Consider the following 20,669-nt stretch of genomic DNA (forward strand, 5'->3'; position numbering starts at 1 on the left):
TCATCATAAAAAAAAAATAAAGAAAAATCTGTTCCACATGTGTAAAGAAGGACAATCTGTACAATCAATTCCGCCTATAATATCTTTGACATCATAAAAAAGTTGATTTCCAGTGGAAATCCTGCAACTGTTAAGTAAATGTAGATGTGTGTAGTGGTTACTATACTGATAACTACTCATTGACCTAAAATTTCACCCATCAGTTATTCTTAGAAATTTTGACTATTACTTAGTGCACCCCTGAAAGTTTTATTCATACTGGTATTTTCGAATCCAAAACCAGTTAATATAACTTTTTAGCCCGGTTTATTAAGATCAATGAAGAACAGTTTGTCTTAATAATATCAATACATACATACATATCCTCTCCCGCTAGGCCTCTCCATCTTCTTCTGTCCTTCCACAATTCCACTTCCTCCACATACTGCCATTGCACTCCTCTTGCTTCCACATCACCTTTCACCTCGTCGAACCACCTTCTTCTGGGTCTTCCTCTTGGTCTTCCATTCGAAGTTCACTCATTCTTTTCGGGATTCTTTCATTCTCCATTCTTCTTACGTGGCCAAACCATCTCAATCTCGTCTTCTCTACTCGTTCTCTCAAACTTTCTTTAATTATTCCTCTTCTCAGTTCTTCATTTCTCATTCTGTCTAATCTTGTTTAACTTTTATCCCTCTTATAAACTTCATCTCCCCTGCCTGAACCTTACTCCATTCCCTCTCTGTTATGTTCCAAACTTCAGCACCATAGGTAACTATCAGTATATAGTATGTTTTGTACATGGTAACTTTAGCTTTCTTTGGTATATCCTTATCCCAGACTAGATGTCTAATACTTTGGTAAAATCCTGCACTTTTCCCCAGTCTTGCCGTCACCTCTTGCGCCATCCTTCCATCGTTCGAAATCACCGTACCTAAATATGTAAATTTTTCAACCAACTTAAGTGGTTTTCCTACTACTTTTAAAGGTTGTTCCAACAACCTATCTCTTCCGATCAATAATATAAATATGTTCAATTTAATTCAATGCATAATTTGGGATTCTCTAAATAAACTAAAACACTACTACATTCTTTTTGTTGAGTATTTACTTACTCTTCTCTTACTCCTAGGACCTGATTAGAAAGGTCGCTCCAACAAAGCTTCTCGGTGTCCTGCAGCTACTTCAGTTGCACCTATCCTCCTTGTATCAGTCACCACTTGGCTCTGTTTTTGCTTTGACCCTCCTCTCAGTCGTCTTCCTTCAGAGTTTTTGTTATTACTTGCTTGAGTTAATTTTCATCCCATTTTCTCTAAACCTGTGGGTTAAAATGTAGCAAAATGGGCTAAGTATATCTTTTTTTCACCAAACATGAACATAGAACAAACTGAGAACTTTTAGTCAAATCTGAATATTTGCTAGCCACACTGTTTGAAGTTGTAATTATACGTTATGTTCCAGCTAAGTATATGGAGTTGGAACCCCTTTTTGTAGCCATTAACTCCAGTCATGTGTTTGCTGCTTCAAGAGACAACTTCCTACTGTGGCACTACATCACACCCAAGAGTCATTCTACCCTAGGCAATGCAGGTACAGTAAGGTTAGGTTAGTTACTCGTTTTGAAATAGTCAACATGTAATTAATTAAGATTAGACTCAAAAGTTTCAGGGGGTGGTGATATTATTTATTCCTAAACAAATTAAGAACATATATACTAGGATTTTTAAAGATGATTTGGAGTAAAATAAAAGAAGTACAATGGAGTTTATCTCGTGTTTTATTTTTCTGTCATGGCAGGAACTCGTCATCGCAAAGAGCGGTTGTACCACATTGACGACACGCCGTCCGGAGTGGCGGAAGTTATACAAGATCTGGATCACACATTCCAAGTATGTCTTAAACTTAGATACATTTGGAAAAATAGTAATTGGATAGAAGTTTGATGGAGCACAAACAAGTAATTAATACAGGAAAAACAATACTGCGTGTGAATAAGGTCTATGTAGAACAAAAGTGTCCATGTTTGTGGTTTAGAGTTTTTAGCAATCCTTTACCTGAAATTTCCTTTTATTCCTCATTTTTCAGGACTGGAAAACATATGGAAGATACAAACAGATCAGATGGACCCACATCATGATAAATATCTGTACTTATAAAAGTCAAATACCATTCATTGACTCACTGATCACTGTAACTAAAAAACTAATAACCCTAAGAACTCATGAATTGGGATGGAGATTCTAATTAGGCTCTAGGTGTGCAATAAGAAGTAAATTTTTTTTGTTTTACTTTTCCTTTGCCTATGTTTGGTTACTTTTCCTTGAGTTAACCTTTTGATTCTACCATTAGGTACCATAGATTTCTATTGCGTCAAGAGAAGTGACAGTACATTTTTCTTATAATATAATGTGAGATAAGTGTTCAAACCTTTAAATTCTGTTTAAATTGTTTACTTATTATTAGTTCAGTATTATACAGGGTGGCTGAAAAGTAACTTACACCCCCCCTTAACTTTTCAATCATTTGAGATATTTGAAATCTGTTTGCGGCAACCTTCTTGGATATGAGGGGCTACAATAATTATGGTCAATTTTGAAAACTTTGCCGTTAGGGCTAGCGGGGGTAGGGGGTAGCTCAAAAATTTCAAATGACAAGTATAGTCAAGTTTGGTATCAATTTACAGGTCTTGATAAAACCTAACAATTGACATAAAGAAAAGCAAAAATCGGCCCACTAATAACGAAATGGCACCCTAAAAATTTCAAATCCAAATAACCATGAGGATGGCTGAAAATTAACTTGCACCCCTTTTAACTTTTTAACTTTTTGAGATATTTGAAATCGGTTTATGGCAACTTGTTTGGATATGAAGAGCTACAATAATTATGTTCAATTTAAAAAATTTTGTCCTTAGGGGTAGCTTAACATTTTCCAATATCAATTATAGTCGAGTTTGGTATCATTTTACAGGTCTTGACAAAACATTTACAATTAACATAAATAAAACAGAAATCGGGCCATTATTAATAAAATGGCAGTTAAAAATTACATGTAATTATTGTAGCCCTTCATATCCATACAAGTAGCTGCAAACTGATTTCAAATACCTTAAATAGTTAAAAAGTTAAAGGGGGTGCTAGTTAATTTTCAGCCATCCTCATGGTTATTTGGATTTGAAACTTTTTAGTCCGCCATTTTGTTATTAGTGGGCCGATTTTGGTTTTGTCAAGACCTGTAAAATTATACTAAACTTGACTATAGTTGTCATTTGAAATTTTTGAGCTACCCCCTACCCCCGCTACCCCTAAGGGCAAAATTTTCAAAATTGACGATATTTATTGTAGCCCCTCATATCCAAGAAGGTTGATGCAAACAGATTTCAAATATCTCAAAAGGTTAAAAAGTTAAGGGGGGGGGATGTAGGTTACTTTTCAGCCATCCTGTATATTTAAAAAACAGCAATTAATTGATTTTGCAAGCAAATGTTAATTTACATTAAGAACAAGTGCTTTTTTTTTTAATAGAGGGCCAGGCTTACAAGTTACCATGGGATTGCATCGCAGCTAGAACAGCTTATTGTGCACCCTCGTTCACAGATCCTCATTCTCCGTCAAATCCCAGGTCTTTGGTGAACCGTGAGAGCCTTTTGACTATGGTGACCTGTTTTTCCCTTTGATCTCCCATCAATAGGCCAAGGGATCTCATACGCAGACCTTGTAGGGCTGGGCACATAAATATACCTTCACAGCTTTCACAAGGTCTCTGGCTGGGGCAAGCCGTAGCGAGATTTCCCCGAAAGGACTCAGCTCCTGAACTTGCTTGACCAGCCAATCCTTTGTGGCTGCGTCAGCACAACCTCCACCTTTCTTCCTGGAGGCTTCAGTAGAGTCAGCTTTGGGGGTACCACCCTTGCCCTGCTTTTTCCCAGCATCCTAGTTCCCGGAGGAACTGGCTTTGCAGGCAGCAGAGTTAGGGTGCTTGGCAGCCCACACCAGCCTCCTCTCACTTCTGGATAGCACCTTTTCGCCTTTGGCTTAAGCATCCGCTATCCTCCTTCTTTGCAACTCGCCCCTGGAAAGTCGTTTTTCGTTCCTTTCCGGTTTCTGCGAGCTTGTCGTCATCGTCAGATTTCAGTAGACCTTCCTCCTCCATTTGGGTCAGATTGTCTACATTGTTCTCACGAATACCGGGTATTTAAGTCCACCTCCCCAGTGACCCGATTAGAGAGGTAAGGGGTGCGTACGACTGGGTTACCCCTGGTTCCCAGAAGGCTCCGTTAAGACACTGAATATTAGGCCCCCAGTGCCACAAGACTCTTGGCACGGATCGCATTACACCTTAGTCTAGGGCCCCCCTCACTTGGTTCTGTAGGTGGACCAACACCCAGTGGCAGAAGGTAGCTCTCCGCAGCTAACAAGTGAGAGTTGGGGTTTAGGTTGTGGCCAATCTGCCAAACCAACCCCGCATGCGAGGTTTGGCCGGAACGGCGCAAAATTTTCTCCCACTCACTAAAACCCCATACCTTCTGAACAAGTGCTTAATCATCCAGCAGTTTGCACTGGACGAGGTGGTAAAGAATCGCCATATATATTTTATGCGTTCTGTCCCTGTGGTGAGGCATGGACAGAACAACTATTTCTTTTTAAATCTTTGACCATAAAAGGCTAATTCAACATCTAGAGGGAAACAATCTGGTTACCTGTTAACAACATAGTTTCCTGATTAGGGGAGATTCCAATCAACTCTGATACAACTGACAAAATATATATTTTATTTTAATTTGTTTTATTCTCATTTTAATTTATTCCATTTTGTTTCAGCCTACAATCAGTACTCAGGTAAGTGTACATCAAGATTCATTTTTTAACAAATACTCGCTTTTTACTAGATTGGCAACAAAGATTTTAAACTTTCTCTAATTAAACTCACTATGTCTGTAAATAATGTTAAGACAACTCAGCCATGTCTATTAATTAAGATTATCTTAGAAAAATTGCCTGAGAAGGTGGTTTGAATTCACACACCAACATAGCCTTTTAGTAATTTACAACAACAAACAATTTACAAACACCAGTGCTGTTTTCAGACAGAATTAAGGTAACTCCTCATAATATTCTATTATTCCCAATATATTGTTGTAATACAGGCAACAGCTGATCCTATCTGCTGTCTGGCTGTCAGTGAGAAGGTGCTACTGATAGGTAGAGAGTCTGGCACCATACAACGCTACAGTCTACCCCAGGTGGCTCTGGTACAGAGATACAACCAGCCCTGCAGACCTCACACTGTCTCTATCAACTGTGACTCCTCGATGGCGTCAGTGATAGATGCCACTGGGGTGTTGACTCTGCTAGAGCTGGAGCCTGGGTCTGCTCCTCCAGGTACGCTGGAGAGGAAGGACGTGTGGGCCATGGTCTGGGCCTCTGATAACCCTCAGTTGCTGGCTATCATGGAGAAGACCAGGATGTATGTACTGAGGGGTGTTGACCCCGAGGAGCCTATACCTAGTGTCGGCTACATCTGCTCCTTCCAGGTGAATTTTGTTAATTATATTTATGGGGGTTTTCCAGCTTAATAATTGGTCAAAATTTTGTTGTTGTTTTAATACAATTTTTTTTTTAGTTTGTCACCAGGATGTTTACAGCTCCTAAATATCCCTGGAAAAGACCCCAACATTTCAGTTTGGATTTCAGTATTTTATAATGAGTCCCAGTGGGCCCAGTGAAGAACTGTTACCATGACTTGGTGTAAATGTTCGGATTTGTTGGTTAAAGTTTCCACAAGCTAGTTTCATATTGATATGTGTAAAGAATTTTGTTGAAAGTTTTAAGTATGATAAGTGGGGTTAGAGGTAGCTGGGAATTGCTAACTAATTTTATTTTACTGTGATGTGTAAAGTCAATGAACCAATATTTTTTTAGCTGAGGAAAGTGGTAATGTAGGAATATGTAGATATGTCATTATACCTTGGATAATTGAATAAATAAACCTTACTGTGACATATGTAAACGTCACAGAATGTGTGGACCCATCATAAAAATGTGCATTAATTTCCCAGTTATCAAATGCCAGGCTGTTTAGTGTCTACAGACCCTTTTTATGGTTGCTCTTATGTGCATTTCACTATTGTGCATGCATTGATATTACTTCTAATTAATTGAATAAGATAGTCCTTTGGCTAACATGCTACTTTTTATCTTGTAAGTTTGTATGGTTGCAAGTCTACAATATTCAATAAGAAAATCATACTCTTACTGATAAACAAAATTTGAAGAGTTAGTTAATGAGTCTTGCTTGTAGGACTTGGAGATCCGAGCCGTGTTGTTAGACGAGGTGATACAATGCAAGGGTCAGCCTACCAGGGAGCAGCACCTGCTGGACTTGGAGGTGAAAAGTCTACGAGACACTCGTCAGCTGCTGGACAAGGTCGGCATCCCAGAGACAATATCTTTCATTGAGGAAAACCCTCATCCTCGCCTGTGGTGGGTAGAGAAGTTGCTTATCTGGCCAGAAGTATCTTGTAAACGTAACTTGCAAACTTAGCAAGATTTGATTTCTATTTTTTATATAGACTTGATAGACTTAAGTTTATATCATAAACACCGATTTCTGACTCTAAAGTTTTAATTACAATACGACAAAGCTTTTTTACGTTGGTCTGTTGAGGTAAATTTGGTGTCAGCCCCCTTTTTTTGCCTATACTTAATTTTTTATCTGGTTTAGCCTCTTGTGTAGGTTTTACCTCTGGTAATATTTTTAGCTTTTTAGCTCCTGTTTTTTTCTTACAGGAGACTTCTAGCAGAGGCAGCTGTTAGAAAGTTAGACCTCACTACGGCTGAGGCGGCTTTTGTGCGGTGTAGCGACTATGCTGGCATACAACTGGTTAAACGTATTGCTAATGTCACGAGCGATCATCTAAAGCGAGCCCAGGTAGGTATGGATGTTATTAAGGTAATACTATCACCTTTACTTAAAACAAGGATAACAGATTTTTCAGAAAAGACAAGATTTTAGAAATATAAATTTTTTTTTGTGGGATTAAATGAATTTTTAACTTTTTTAAGATAGATGGTGATTGATACATCAATGAAATTTGTTCAACCCATACATTCCTTATTGTAGTTGAAAATGTTGTCAGTGACAGTGAAATATTCTATTTATTTTATATTGTTTGTAAAGTTTAGTGTTTCTTGTGCCACATTTTGCTGTTTGTTTTTGTGTTTCTTGTGCCACATTTTGCTGTTTGTTTTTCCATTCTGCGAAGCGTGCTTTCCTGACAAATAAATTCCTAAAAGTGAAAAGTAGGCCCTTGTGCTGTATGTTACATCCTTAACATTGTTAAAATACAAGGGCCGCCCAGAAAGTATCATTAGTTTTGCTTTTGCACTGTTGCTATCAGAGCATTCCTACACTCAGTACACACTTTAAGTTTGTAAGGGTTTTGGATGTTTTTTTTCCTTTTATAACTCAGTGGAACAACTATAATATTGTCATCGGTGGTGATTTCAACCACAATTTTATGGTTTCCAATGTATTTCCAATGTATATATGTACAGAATCAAGTATAAATAGGATAAACATGCTATAATAATAAACTAATAATACTAGTTTTTATACAAAAGTATTTGAAATATATTCATAATGATGGCAATAATACTGTTGATGGGTAGTCAAGCAAACAAGTTGGGCAATTGCCTATACAAAAATTATTAGGACTAAAATTGTCAGTGAGATACAGCTTAAAACTAAATGACAATAAATTTTTAAATAAAATTGACAGTAATAACATTATTATGAAAGACTATTATATCACAGTTTATGAAACCATTGTTACATACATTAAAAAAACATATCCTACTCAACAATTATAATTTAAAAAAAAATATGTTTGAAAGACAAAAATTCCTCAATAGAGTAGAGAACCTTCTTCAACGACTTAATAGGCAAGAAGACAGTTTTTAGGAAGGGCATTGAAAGGTTTGAGTTGTAAATATTTATAGCTGCGCTGTGTTGAGGCCAGTCTTAATGATGGTAAAGATTAACTTAAATTAAAAGATTATAATAACTTAGCCAATGCTCTGTTTTGAGGACTATCAACGAGTATGTCTATATTAAAGTCCCCACCAGTAACAAGGGATTTATTTTTAAACCTAGAGTCAACCTAAACCAAGAATTCTTTGGGTTTCTAAAAAAATCATAAACACAGTAGTCTGGTGTTCTGTACAGAGAAATAAAAAGATAAATATCACTCACAAGAACTGCGGCTGCTTCAAAACCACTAACCTCCGTCCATCGACGAATGATCCTTAAGTCCAGGCCCTGGGCTATGTATATTGTAGCTCCTCCATATTTGCCACCAGATCGGCAGTAGACTGCAGCGAGGTCGTATCATTAATCGTCACATTAACCAGGAGAATGTGACAAACATATTCCTATAATAGAATATCTAACTGCAAAGTGTAGTTTCTAATTGATTGTAAGTTTGTACATAGGCCTACTATCGACATGGTCCTATTTTCAGAAAAATCAGTAGGCCTACAATAAGCCTTATCTAAGCCTTTTGATCTAGTAGAGATGTTTGTAATATTTTTTTTTGACATGGTATACTTTAATTGTTGGGACCTAGCAATTTCAGGTGTAGGGAAACCTGCAAAATTTACAATACTACTATCTGAATCAGAACTATGCAGGTTGCCGCTTACTTCTCGGAGTTTGACGAGGCGGAGAGACTCTATCTAGAGGCAGACCGCAGAGATCTGGCGGTGGCGTTGCGGGAACGTCTCGGAGACTGGTTCCAGATGATGCAACTCGTCAACACATCACTGCCTGGGACCTCGGTGCATACAACGGCCCAGGTGCAGTCTGCGTGGAACAACATCGGTGACTACTTTGCTGACCGTAGCCAATGGTTTGTAGAATATTTTGAATTTTTCATAGAAATAGATAATATTATGACGGACTAGTTTTCCACTAGAAATCTTTGTAAATTGAACATGTAGCATTTGGCTTATTAGTTATGTGTTCAACAAAATATTCCTTTTATTTAAGTATTCCTAAACCTGAATCAACAATAACTGGCTTTCAGATGCTTGGTTAATCCACTTTACCTCTTCTTGCTTAAGCAAAAAGTTGGAAATTTTGGAAATCAAATAAATAGCAATAGTTGTATGTGGTCTCAAAAATTACTAATTTTACATCTTCCTAGTATTCTTGTTTGTACAAAACTTAAATCTCACAATACATCACAAAATAATTATTTTAAATCTTATTCCTGTTGCCTCTAGCATTAACTGTTTTTACCAAGAACATAAGTTTTCTAATGCTCTCAGCCGGAAAATCTTAAAAGCATATATGGTCTAAAATCCAAATATTGTTCAAGAGTGTAAAAGTACAAAGTGTCGAAATATAACATGAAAAACTTAAATGCCTATAAGCTCTATAAGGTGTAGGCACTCTAGTCATATTATTCTTAATAATGATAATGTTCGCTTTATAGGGAAAATGCCCGAGAGTATTATCAAAAAGCTGCTAACACTGAAAAGTTGATTCAGTGCTATCAACAGCTCGAAGATTTTCATGCTCTTGAGAAAACAGTGGCAGACCTGCCTGAAAAACACCCATTGTTGCCTCGCATTGCTGAGATATTTGTCACCATGGGCATGTGTCAGGAGGCTGTCTCCACATATGTTAAGGTAAACTGTCAGCAGAGTAGTTCTTATGTAAAGGTATACTGTTGAGAGCAGAACTTATGCCATGGTTAACTTTAACTAATGATTCTAGGTCAATGTAGATTAGTATTAAAACAGTAAATGTTTCTTTGTTTAAAGTTCATTATTGGTGGTGGTAAATTTATGTTATTTGAGGGATTATTTTATTTTAGGCTCTTTCCATCATGATTATTAAAAACTAGTTTTCACGGTGTTATGGAATTGAAATCAGATCCGGTCCTTGGGTGAGATGTAAATAAAACACAAGAAGATCAGAACAACTACCTTCTTAGCAAAAGATTGAAAATCACAAAATAAGGTCACACAGAGTACTAAGAGTAAGTGCTTGCTTGGTAAGTCTCTTGGGTTTGGCTGCTAATAATCTTTTATGTACTGTGTCCACAGAGTGGGTCTATACAGCAGGCGGTGGAGGCTAGTGTGACATTGAATCAGTGGGACCAGGCAGTGGCACTGGCAGAGAAGCACAACATGTTGGCAGACATCGGGCGACTGCTGGACAAGTACGCCAGCTCACTCATGGACCACGGCACCTCACTGGAGGTGGTACAACTGTACAGGAAGGCCGGCCGATACCTGGACGCTGCTAAACTTATGTATCAGGTTAGTCCTCATCAGTAGTGTATGTTCCCAATATTCTTTTTGTAAAATCCTAATTTTAATAGGCAACCTATGTTTTTCTGAGACAATGGTGAGCATTCCCACCCTGGAGAATTCACGACTTTACCACCGTTCCTCAAGTGTACATATAATTGATAAGCAGTTTTGAGACTTAAGGCGGTGACACACTATTGATCTTTTCCCCGATCAAGACCCCGAACCGAGCAGGGAGAAGGGACGTAACTATCAGAGAATTTTAATCCGAACATTTTCCCAAACAAGACCAAGACTAGAGGAATTCTACCGAGTGCGGAAAAAGGGAGTTTAGAGAGGGATGGAGAGCGTGTGTGAGTGAGAGTGCGAGAGGCAGTGCAGTGGAGTGGTACTTGTCGCTAAAATAAAATATTCTAAAAAGGGTGTTCAGCTTTATGTAGGGATTGATTTTTATGGTTTTATTTATTGAAATAACATGTTACAGAATGATCACTTTAATTGCCTTCAGTAATATTAATGTTCATATTAATTTTGAAAGAATTTAAGTGTAACATCAATTTTTCAAGTTGAACATTATTGATTAGAAATTAACCAGATTTGAGAATCGAATCTCGGCTCCGCTGACAGAATACGCCGACTCGCCGCCAGCTCTATAATAACGTGACGCGTGTAGCAGGGTAGCAGCAGTGTCGATCTACGCATAGCTGGAACAAAGCCAAACTCTGTCTCAAAACTCAAGGTCATGGCTTGAATTACGTCAAAGTCAAATATTAATTGTATTTTAAATAGGGATAGGCCGATAACAGAATTTCTCAATTCTATACCAGTTCTGGAATATTACTCACGGTTCTTGATACAGATTCCATGTAAAAACTCATATCTTTAAGGAAGTTGCCATGGTCAATGTTTTGTTGTTCGTATCATCCATGTTTCAATTCTGAATCAGACAACCAACATAGTTCATGCCGGCTCAAAATTATCGTGCGATCTCAGTTATTTATCATATCCAAGTCTGATAAGTAATCGGAATCAGGGAACTGCTCTTGCTTTTTACAAAACGAAATAGTCGTAGACTGAAAACATCCATATGGAGGTAGCACTGGCACAGCAACTCTGCTAGAAAATCGAGACGCTGTAAAATTCTGTTATGTTGGTACCACTAGAAGAATCAACCAGTTCATTGGCTATTGGCAATCCCACAATCCCCTAGTTCTAAAGTACTATTTCCCTAGTGCATATGGCGGCCAACGTCTCTCAATTCTCGCATTCAGTGATACCACAGAGAGTTCTATTGTTTGTGGTGATACCTTCAAATGCGTTGTAGCTCTAGTTCAATGCACAACTATTGCTGCTATTGCCGGTATCGACTTAACCTTGACCGCAATAAGTATTTGTCTGCGTTCACATTGTGCGTTCGTGTAGCAAGCAATGGTGGAACTGTACTGTAGAGTGTAGACACTAGACAGACGACAAGACGATTTATGTGATAACAGTATGATTCCCAATTGACGCTCGATTGTGGATTGAATTGATGTTTTAGCTTTGACTTTTAGTTTAGTTAATTTGGAAAATACATAATCTATCTATATATTAATAGGCAAGCATGTTTCTTTAAAACCTTTTTTCTCAGGTCGTGTGCATCGCAGAGAAAATCTACGCATACTGTTGGAAAGATATTTTCCTGTAGATGTGCAGAATGCCTCTAAAAATTAAAATAGGCTAACAAATAAGCACAAAAAATTAATTTGAAAACTTCAAAAAATTAACATGGAGCATATGGGTTGCCATGATGGTGACGAAATAACAACAACATGTAAACAGAAAATCAAAACAAATGGAAGAAATTCAAATCACATGTGTTATTTACAGTGTGGGGAGAAAATAGAGAAGTCTGTACATTAATTATTTTTGGTCGAGTTTCGACCACAGGACGACCACTAGTTTTAATTGTAATGATTATTGGTTTTTTACTGGTTTACAGTTAATCATAAGTAACTATCGGCAAATACAAACGCGAAAAAACGTAACGTTAACAACTGCTTCAGCAGGCCTAAGAAAACCATTTTCTACCACAAATTTTGTTTCAAAGTAGCCTACTACATTTATGTTAATTTTGGAAAATGTATAAGTTTTAATTGATATAATCATTGGTTTTTTTCCGGTTCACAGTTAATCCAGTAGTTTACAGTAAGAAACTATCGGCAAATGTAAAGCGAAAATTGTAACGTTCGGCAGTTGGAAACTGCTTCTGGAGGCCTAGCTCAGTAGTAAAAGTTAATTCTGCAAAATGTTAAACTCATTAATGTTAATTTCTAACCTTGATTTGCAGTGTTTCTCGAGTGAATATTAAGAGTTAATTTTCCTTAAGGACTAATAAACGTATGTGGGTTTTTAATTAGGCTATTTACCAATATCGGTTATTTTAATTTGTTTTTACTGGGCTTTAACTTTTATTGGGCTTTTCTTATAAGTAGCCTATATAAGTCGCCGGGAATTTCATACTTTTTAGCCGGGAAAACAGGGGAAAATATGTGAATTTTGTTTATAGATTCTGCTGACAACCCTGCTAATTTATTTTTTCAGATGGAATTAAATTTTAACGTTGTCACCATTTAGTTCTTGAAGTTTGATTTAAAACCACTGCATATTTTAGTAATGCATACCGTTACATAAAATTGAGTTAATGAACTGTTTTTTTTTATGTTTACAACTAGTTTACAGACATTCAATTTTACAGGTTGCTGAAGAAGAAGGACAGAAACGAGCCAAGCCATTGAAGATGAAGAAACTCTATGTTCTGGCAGCACTGCTTGTGGAGGAGTTTAACTCTCAACGACAGAATGTTTTGGGATCTGTCGGTAAAACTGAATCAGACTAGCACTGCATGCTGTGTGAACACAGTAGTATTTATCTTTTTATAAACAAACTTTCCTGTTTTTACTGTATATTGTAAAATGTCATATTTTGCTTAGCATTTTTAGAATTTGTAAAGTATTCATATTACCTGCCTGCCAACTGGCTTCAAGTAAACGTGGCTCTCTTGGTGGAGTTAGTCAGAAGTTGACTCTCTCTCTTAGTTGACTCTCAAGCCGCGTTTACACGAGACCAGTTGGTGTACACGTTACTTGCCTCAGGTAATTTGAGGCAAGTAACCTGCACCGTTACCTGCCTGCTCTACTGGCCTCGTGTAAACGCAGCCTTACTACAGCAGATCGTCTAGCTGGTTTGAACTTTTATTTGTTGGTTCTGATAATCCAAAGGCAAATCAATAATGAAACTAGTAAGTTTACAAACCTAACACACATAAACACTATTGTTTGGTTGTGATTTAGGTGGCAAGAGCTCAGCATTGTTTGGTGACACAGATGCTAGTGCTGATATGAGGATCTTGGATTCAGCATGGAGAGGGGCTGAAGCCTATCACTTCTTGATGCTGGCTCACCGTCAACTGTACACAGGTACCAACCTAACACATACATATTAACATCTTTGGCCTTTGATGATGCTAACTAGTGTTATGAATATAACTTGCATTCTTAGGATGCCTGCCTGCTATTAGTGAACAATATTTAACACATTGAGTGCGGTAAATATATCAGTGGGTCCTTCCAAGCTAGCAACGCACACACAATAACTCCGGTCCTTTCCACAGTGTTGCGCCACACTGAGTGATTCATTTTAGCGGGACCTGGCCGGGCACAGGTAACCAGGCTGGCCTGGGCGCACAGTTCCTCGGTGACCGGCCCGCACTCAACGTGTTAGTTAAGGAGCATAGATAAGCCTTAGGTAATTGTGTGGTAGTTAAACTCATTCTCTTTTACCATTATCATGTTACTAAGGATAACAACTAAAAGTATTTTGTAAAACTTGACAAAACACCTTAATTCCTCGCGGTGTATCTAAGAAGAAATAAGAATATAGTATGTGGTCAAAGTGGTTAACTTGTAAACAAAATTTGGCCAGTTCAATTCTAAATTAGGTAAAGGCGTTTTTTGGCAGTTAAAATATTAAACTTCATGCTGGAAAAAGAGTTCTACACTAATTTTTCCCCAAAAAGACACACCATAGCGTGTTGGCAGAATTCAATTCAATTCAATTTGTTTATTCACGGCAAAAGCTATTGTACAATAAATACCATTACATTCGGGAGATAATAACTCAGTGATTTAGTGGAACACAAATTAAAATCTATAACAAGGAGGAAAGCTGCTGGGGAGCTGAGTGGGATATCGTGGTCGCATACTAAACAGAAGTTTTCATTATTAATTTATTATTATTATTATTTTTATTACTTTTTGATAGTTTGAAACCAGCCCCACCTTCCTTGGTCATTGAGTACTTAATAAATTACCCTGCTTAAAGACTTTGCTGATCTTAGTAAAAAAGCTGCCATCCCTCCATTCAACACACAACCTTCCCGTCATCTTGGCATCAAATATGCATCTTGATGTGTGGGTGTCATAGAAATCTAATCCAACACTAAAGAAGGACACTAAGGACTAAGGATCTTCTGGGTATGACTGTGTCGGAATACTAGGTGGAACTTATTAATGCCTGTCACCAGCTCTGAAGATGGCTATCTGCAACGAAGCCGAAAAGTCAGTTCCACCCTGTATTCTAACACGGTCGTACCCAGAAGACCTAGTACTTATTGTGACTGTGGAAGCCTTACTTCCTCAAATCCAAGCAAATTTTATCCAAGGAACTGGGTAGAAATTTCAACTTGAAATTTCAATATGTCACAAATAGTATTGACAATTTTTAAATAGGCCCAATCAGAATATTTTTTTGTTTATTCACAGTCTACTTTAAATTTTCTTTTAAAACCTACTCTCAATTTTACCTTTTTATTTCTAATACATTTTGCAGGAAATGCGGATGCAGCAATGTTAACAGCTTTAAATCTGAAGAACTACGAAGACATTTTGAACACAGAAGATATCTTCTGCCTGTTGGCTTGTGCTAGTGCTGCATGTAAAGCATTTGGAACTTGCTCCCGGGCCTTCATGAAACTAGAGAGCTTAGAGTCTGTAAGTATCAGTCGATTCAACCCAAGCTACTGTTGTAATGCTGCTGGATAATTGCTGTTAAACAGTTTAGAAGCTGATTTATTTTACCATTTGAATACATTAGTACTTTTTATGCACTCTTAATTGATAAGGTTGTGAGTTATTGAAAGGTGTATGTCTTTGACCCTTTGTCTCTGAGCATAACCTCTGTATTTTTTTTTCAATGACTTTAAGGAACCCAAATTCAATTGTACGAGCATTTACTTTGGATCCTGATACAGCTTTAGTCCATTTTTTATTTAAAATAAATATTTATATAGGCATATATTATATTTTATTATATTATATTTTATTTAAACTAAACTTAAAGTTATCTTTTCATCTAAAAGTGGCTACAAATTTGACATGAAAATACAATTTCTACTTTATGATGGTGACCTATAGCGTCCAAGTCCCAATGTTGGACTTTTTTGAGGATATATTTGAGATTACATAAGAAGCACAGAAAACAGAATTTAAAAAAATATCCGAATGGGAATGTCAGAATGGATCTATTTGTTCTCCGAAACATTTTTTAAATTTTAACAGATTACTGCTGGCTTATGAAATATGTTGGGTTTCCTTCATTCCTTCAACAGGCAAGTGTATTGGTTTGGTTGTAAGTTACAATTCTATCAATACCAAGTTGTTATACTCTAACAGGTGTCGGAGAGTAAACGTGAGGAGTATGCAGACTTGGCTCTAGAGATCTTCACCAAGTATGTGACCGAGGATTCACACACTAGCAACAACATGTGTGCGTCATGTAACACCACAGTGCCTCTATGGTATGTAACAAACACTCTGCCTAGGTGTATCAAATTACATGTCTGGGAACACTGTAGTGTGATATTCAAATGATGTTCTTTAACCCTCACCACGCTACTGATATGTTGGATGGCCTTGATCTTTAGTCTATCTATTATACCCAAAAAATATTTTTTCCTAAAAGTCAAAGCAAATTTTTTGTTTTCTTATAATAATACCCCCGCCGCAGCAAACCTGCCGACTAAGCAAATTTCTATTTGTCTTAATTGATTTTCAATTAAATCTATTGAAATAACATTCGATTTAACGAGTACCTAGGTTTGCTGCTAAAAGGAAACCTACACACATTTTTTTAATAAAGTGTGTTTTTTAGTAATATTAGGGAATTTAGAGAAATTCGCTAAACAAGATCTTATGGGAGGAAAAAAGTCATTTGCATTAAAAATTTGTTTTGTTATATGTAATAGCGTAAAAAAGTACGGTATAAAAATACAAAACATCAGCGTAATGTAAAACAAATAAAAATTAAGAGATTTGTTTTATTTACTTTAGAACACAAACATGTTGACAATATGTAGGTAGGCCTTTACATTACTTTACTTAGTCAGTTAAGTTGTATTTTTTTATGTCGTACTGGTAAACTTTCTTGGCTGTACTTGTAATTTCAGAAATTGACTTAACACATTCTCTCCCAGGTGTCATGTAACTCTTCCTTCATTGACACAGAGTGATGTTGACTGGCAGGTCGGGGCTGTGTCCCAGCTGTGGTGTGAGGTACCCAGCGTGTGTTGCGTCTGGTCGCCCAATCAGCAGCCTGGGTGAGGCGTGGTCCTGTCCCAGCTGTCATCACAGCGCACTCTACCACGAGATGGACCAACGCGACGTCTGCCCTCTCTGTCACTCCTGCAGCTCTACACACCTCTAGAACAACCACTTAGCCTAGCCATTCCTCCTTAAAATGAGGGCAGAAAATGATGATAAGAATCATCATGACCGATCATCATAATAAAATGATGACAGCAATCACCAATTGACAATATAGATGGCATCACAATTTACTTTGAATAGGCCACAAAGATCAACGAATGAAGACAAGGGCTTAGGTTTTAAGAATTGTTGGGATATCAGGTCTATCTATGCTAAATGAAAAAAGGCCAACCTGGTATAAGAAACATACAAAAATCCATTGGCAAGAAAGATTGTAAAAAAGGGTAGGAAAGTTGAAAAGATAAAACAACCCCAATTGGGCAGAGAGACTTTTACTTCCTCAATTTTATTTCTTTTACCCATCAATCTTTCCTGCCCTTACTTTAAACTTGCTTTTTCTTGCCAAACCGTATATTGTTTAGGGTGAGAGGTTGTTAAGTTTCTTGATGGACATATTTAGGTTGTTAGCTTGCTATACCTACAAAAATTCTAAGAGGGTTTCTTGCTTATTTATTTGAGAAACTCAAGTCCTAAACCAGCTCATCACCCATCTAAGAAACATAACGAAAGAAAAAGTTAAAATCTGAGATAAAAATTATATTAGTTTTGGAAATGTGACTAGATAACTTATTAACATTAGGTCACAACTCAACCACCATGTGCCTAAACAAATCTATAATACCTTTCTATACTTGTATCCAAGTTTATTTTGATTATAGGTCCCAAAATCACGTTTCTTTCTTTTATTTGCTTAGCTTTTTTAATTTTTGTTTGTCTTTTAAACTAGAGGAGTTTCTGATCTCAAAACCTGTTTCTTTTTAAATACATATGTTAACTAATGTTAGGTTGTAAATAGATTGGGTTTGAGTATGTGTTTATTTTATTTTTATATACTATCATTATTTAAGTAATAAGTATAACCCATTTTTCAGTATTCAAAGAATCATTAATACATTTTATAATGTGAAGGTATTAGCTTTACTCTAGAACTAGCATGTAAAGGCGGGTTTACACACTATGAAATGAAACATACGACTTGTCTGCAACGACAAATCGCTATGTTTTGCTGGAAATGGGACCGTGCTGTTTAGATGTTCCGTTTTTTACAACACCTTCTCTAATTGTGCTTCTTGAATTCCTTACTGGTACATTGACTTATTGTTGTGTTGTATAAAAAGAAATTGATGGCTATTCGCACAAACCTTTCAATCCGACTCCAATTCCGACAAGTCTTGTGGTTTACACGTTCTGACTTGCTTGCAACTATAGTGTTGCATTACAAACAAGTCATTACGTTTCATCTTAGTGTGTAAACCCAAGAGACATGTAATCCTTAATCCGTCCAAAATTGTGATTTATGTAACTAAAGCCTAACTATATATATATACAAATGTTAAAGTGACGTTTCCAATTCAATTTATTCTTTTGTCTGCTCCGTTTTTAAATTTACAAACACCTTTAAGAGTGCCACAGGCAAATTTCTTCTATTTACAGGATATTATAAAGCTATTAGTTAAATGAAAATCTCTGAACATGAACACTGTGCTACAGTTTTCTGGGTCAGAATTTACCAGGGACGAAGTATAACTTAAAGCGCTATCTCCCTTTTTGAGACCTAGTAATGCTGATGTGGTTCCTTTGCGAGGTTTAAGACCTTGACAGCTTTATCTCCAGAACATTATAGTTCTGGGAAAAGCTTCATCATCTGAGGAGGCTGCTGATTTTATAGTTGACAAGCAGTAAAGTTGATTGATAGTTTGAACTTACCACGACTAAAAGTCCTGGAAATTTCCATTAGTGCTTGCTGACCATTATTGAACTCATTAAACTAATAATTGATTTGGATTTGGATAGTTATTAAATAAAAGCAAAGCCGAGTGGTGGGTTAGGATATTTAAAATACCCTCGCTGCAGCAAACCTGCAGACTAAGCAAATTTCCATTTACATGTATTGGATTTTTTTTTTATAATCTATTTAAATAATATTAGGTTTAACAAGTACCTAGGTTTGCTGCTACAAGAAGGGTAATAAAGTGTGTTTCTTTTAAGTAAAATAGATATGAATAGCTTAGTACTGTATAAAATAAATACATTTGCCAAGTTTGATCAAAATATATCCATAAACAAGCAAACTACAACAGTTTACTTATTCTCCACGAGAATAACATGGGAGTTTTAAATTTACAATTCATTCAATTTTCTCAGTAACCAATAACCACACAAAAACAACCCAATATACTAAATTATTTGTTTTTTTTAAGCTCTTTGAAACTATGCGAAGAGAAATTTGGAAATTTTTTGTTACGAGGGACAAAAATGAGAAAATAGTTATTTGTGCAACTAGTGAGAAAAGTGAGCAATTGACTCACTCGAGAGAAATCCTTACTCACGAGCCGTAGGCGAGTGAGGAATGGTTTCTCGAGTGAGGCAATTGTACTTTGAACTCGAGTTGCACATTATACTTTTCCTACAGTTACCATAAAACAAATAAATTGGTGAAGAAACATAACCTATTTTTACACAAAAGTGAACTTTTAATATAAAATTTAATGTGAAGTGACAAATACAAGAGTACAACAGCTGACCAGGTGATTTACAGCCAGTGTTGCCAACGTATTTCGCGCGCATACGACGTTGCCTGCATGATTCGCGCTCACTATTTTGTGCCTTCACGTTGCAAATCTGGAGTGAGACAAAGTAATTAGAATGAGACAATGTTAACATTGTCTCACTGATGAGCGAATTGGCCACTTTGCTTTCTCAAATCAGTGAGAGAACATGTACATTGTTAGGTAACTGTAGGAAAACAAATTTTTACCCTATAAAACCTCCCATAACACCCCGTTTCTATTGTCCAATCATGCTGGTTTGCGAACTCATTCAAGTTTATCCCGTCCTACACCTTCAAGCCAAATTTAATTAAAATCGGACAAAAATGACTCAAGTTATCGCGTTCACAGACGTATATATATATTTTAACACATACAAATACAAATTTGAACGAATAGTGTTTTTGGCCTCTAGGGACATCAAAATGAAAAAGTATATTGGTCCCGGGCATAGGTCTTACTGTGCCACCTACAGTAATAGCTCCCTATAGGATGTCCCTATAGGGAATTCGCTAAAAGTAAGTCAGCTAGCCTGAATAAATGTGTCCAGGACCAAAGAGATACACAAATACAAATCACAAAATATTACATAATTATTTTGTTGTAATAAATAGGAGTTCTAACATATAAAGAAAAAGTGTGTTAGCCACTTAATCTATGTTTACATGAGGGAAGTAGACAAGCGGGTCTTCCTTGACGTACTTCAAGGTACCTCCTGCCTGCCTACTGGCTTCATGTAAATGCAGCTTAAGCAATTGCACAAGAGCTAATACTACTCAAAATCACTTGCTCGATAGAGCTATGAGTATTCCCCAGATTGTGCTAAAAAAATAACATTTTGTAGGTGAACTGTCAAACCTGTGGAATCTCACCTGTGTCAGCTGGCTCCCAAGACAGGTTCATAAATCTCACATTTTCTCAGGGTATATCAGTTTAGATCTGTATCGCCAAAACCTCATAAACTGAACCCAGCACCCAAGGAAATTATAACAACAATTAATTAATGTCAAAAAATTGTA

At 36.7% G+C, this 20,669-nt stretch overlaps 1 protein-coding gene across 1 annotated transcript in view; it reads left to right on the forward strand.

The window, feature by feature from the left end:
- The window catches only part of LOC129004091 (WD repeat-containing protein 35-like), a 31,284-nt gene extending 14,141 nt beyond the window's left edge, over positions 1-17,143 (forward strand). Inside the window, exons 10-23 of the mRNA XM_054432484.1 lie at positions 1,441-1,569; positions 1,777-1,868; positions 4,800-4,817; positions 5,126-5,512; positions 6,280-6,461; positions 6,768-6,909; positions 8,670-8,887; positions 9,476-9,671; positions 10,092-10,307; positions 13,036-13,156; positions 13,631-13,756; positions 15,168-15,328; positions 16,010-16,134; positions 16,859-17,143. Of these exons, the coding sequence (XP_054288459.1) occupies positions 1,441-1,569; positions 1,777-1,868; positions 4,800-4,817; positions 5,126-5,512; positions 6,280-6,461; positions 6,768-6,909; positions 8,670-8,887; positions 9,476-9,671; positions 10,092-10,307; positions 13,036-13,156; positions 13,631-13,756; positions 15,168-15,328; positions 16,010-16,134; positions 16,859-17,039 (2,294 nt within the window). The 3' untranslated portion in view covers positions 17,040-17,143. The remainder of the gene's footprint in view (positions 1-1,440; positions 1,570-1,776; positions 1,869-4,799; positions 4,818-5,125; positions 5,513-6,279; positions 6,462-6,767; positions 6,910-8,669; positions 8,888-9,475; positions 9,672-10,091; positions 10,308-13,035; positions 13,157-13,630; positions 13,757-15,167; positions 15,329-16,009; positions 16,135-16,858) is intronic.
- Positions 17,144-20,669: the final 3,526 nt, after the last annotated feature.

This window comes from Macrosteles quadrilineatus, unplaced genomic scaffold (genome assembly GCF_028750875.1).
Source record: "Macrosteles quadrilineatus isolate MER2022 unplaced genomic scaffold, UCM_ALF_1.0 Scaffold_9__3_contigs__length_116548681, whole genome shotgun sequence".
Classification (NCBI taxonomy): Eukaryota; Metazoa; Arthropoda; class Insecta; order Hemiptera; family Cicadellidae; genus Macrosteles; species Macrosteles quadrilineatus.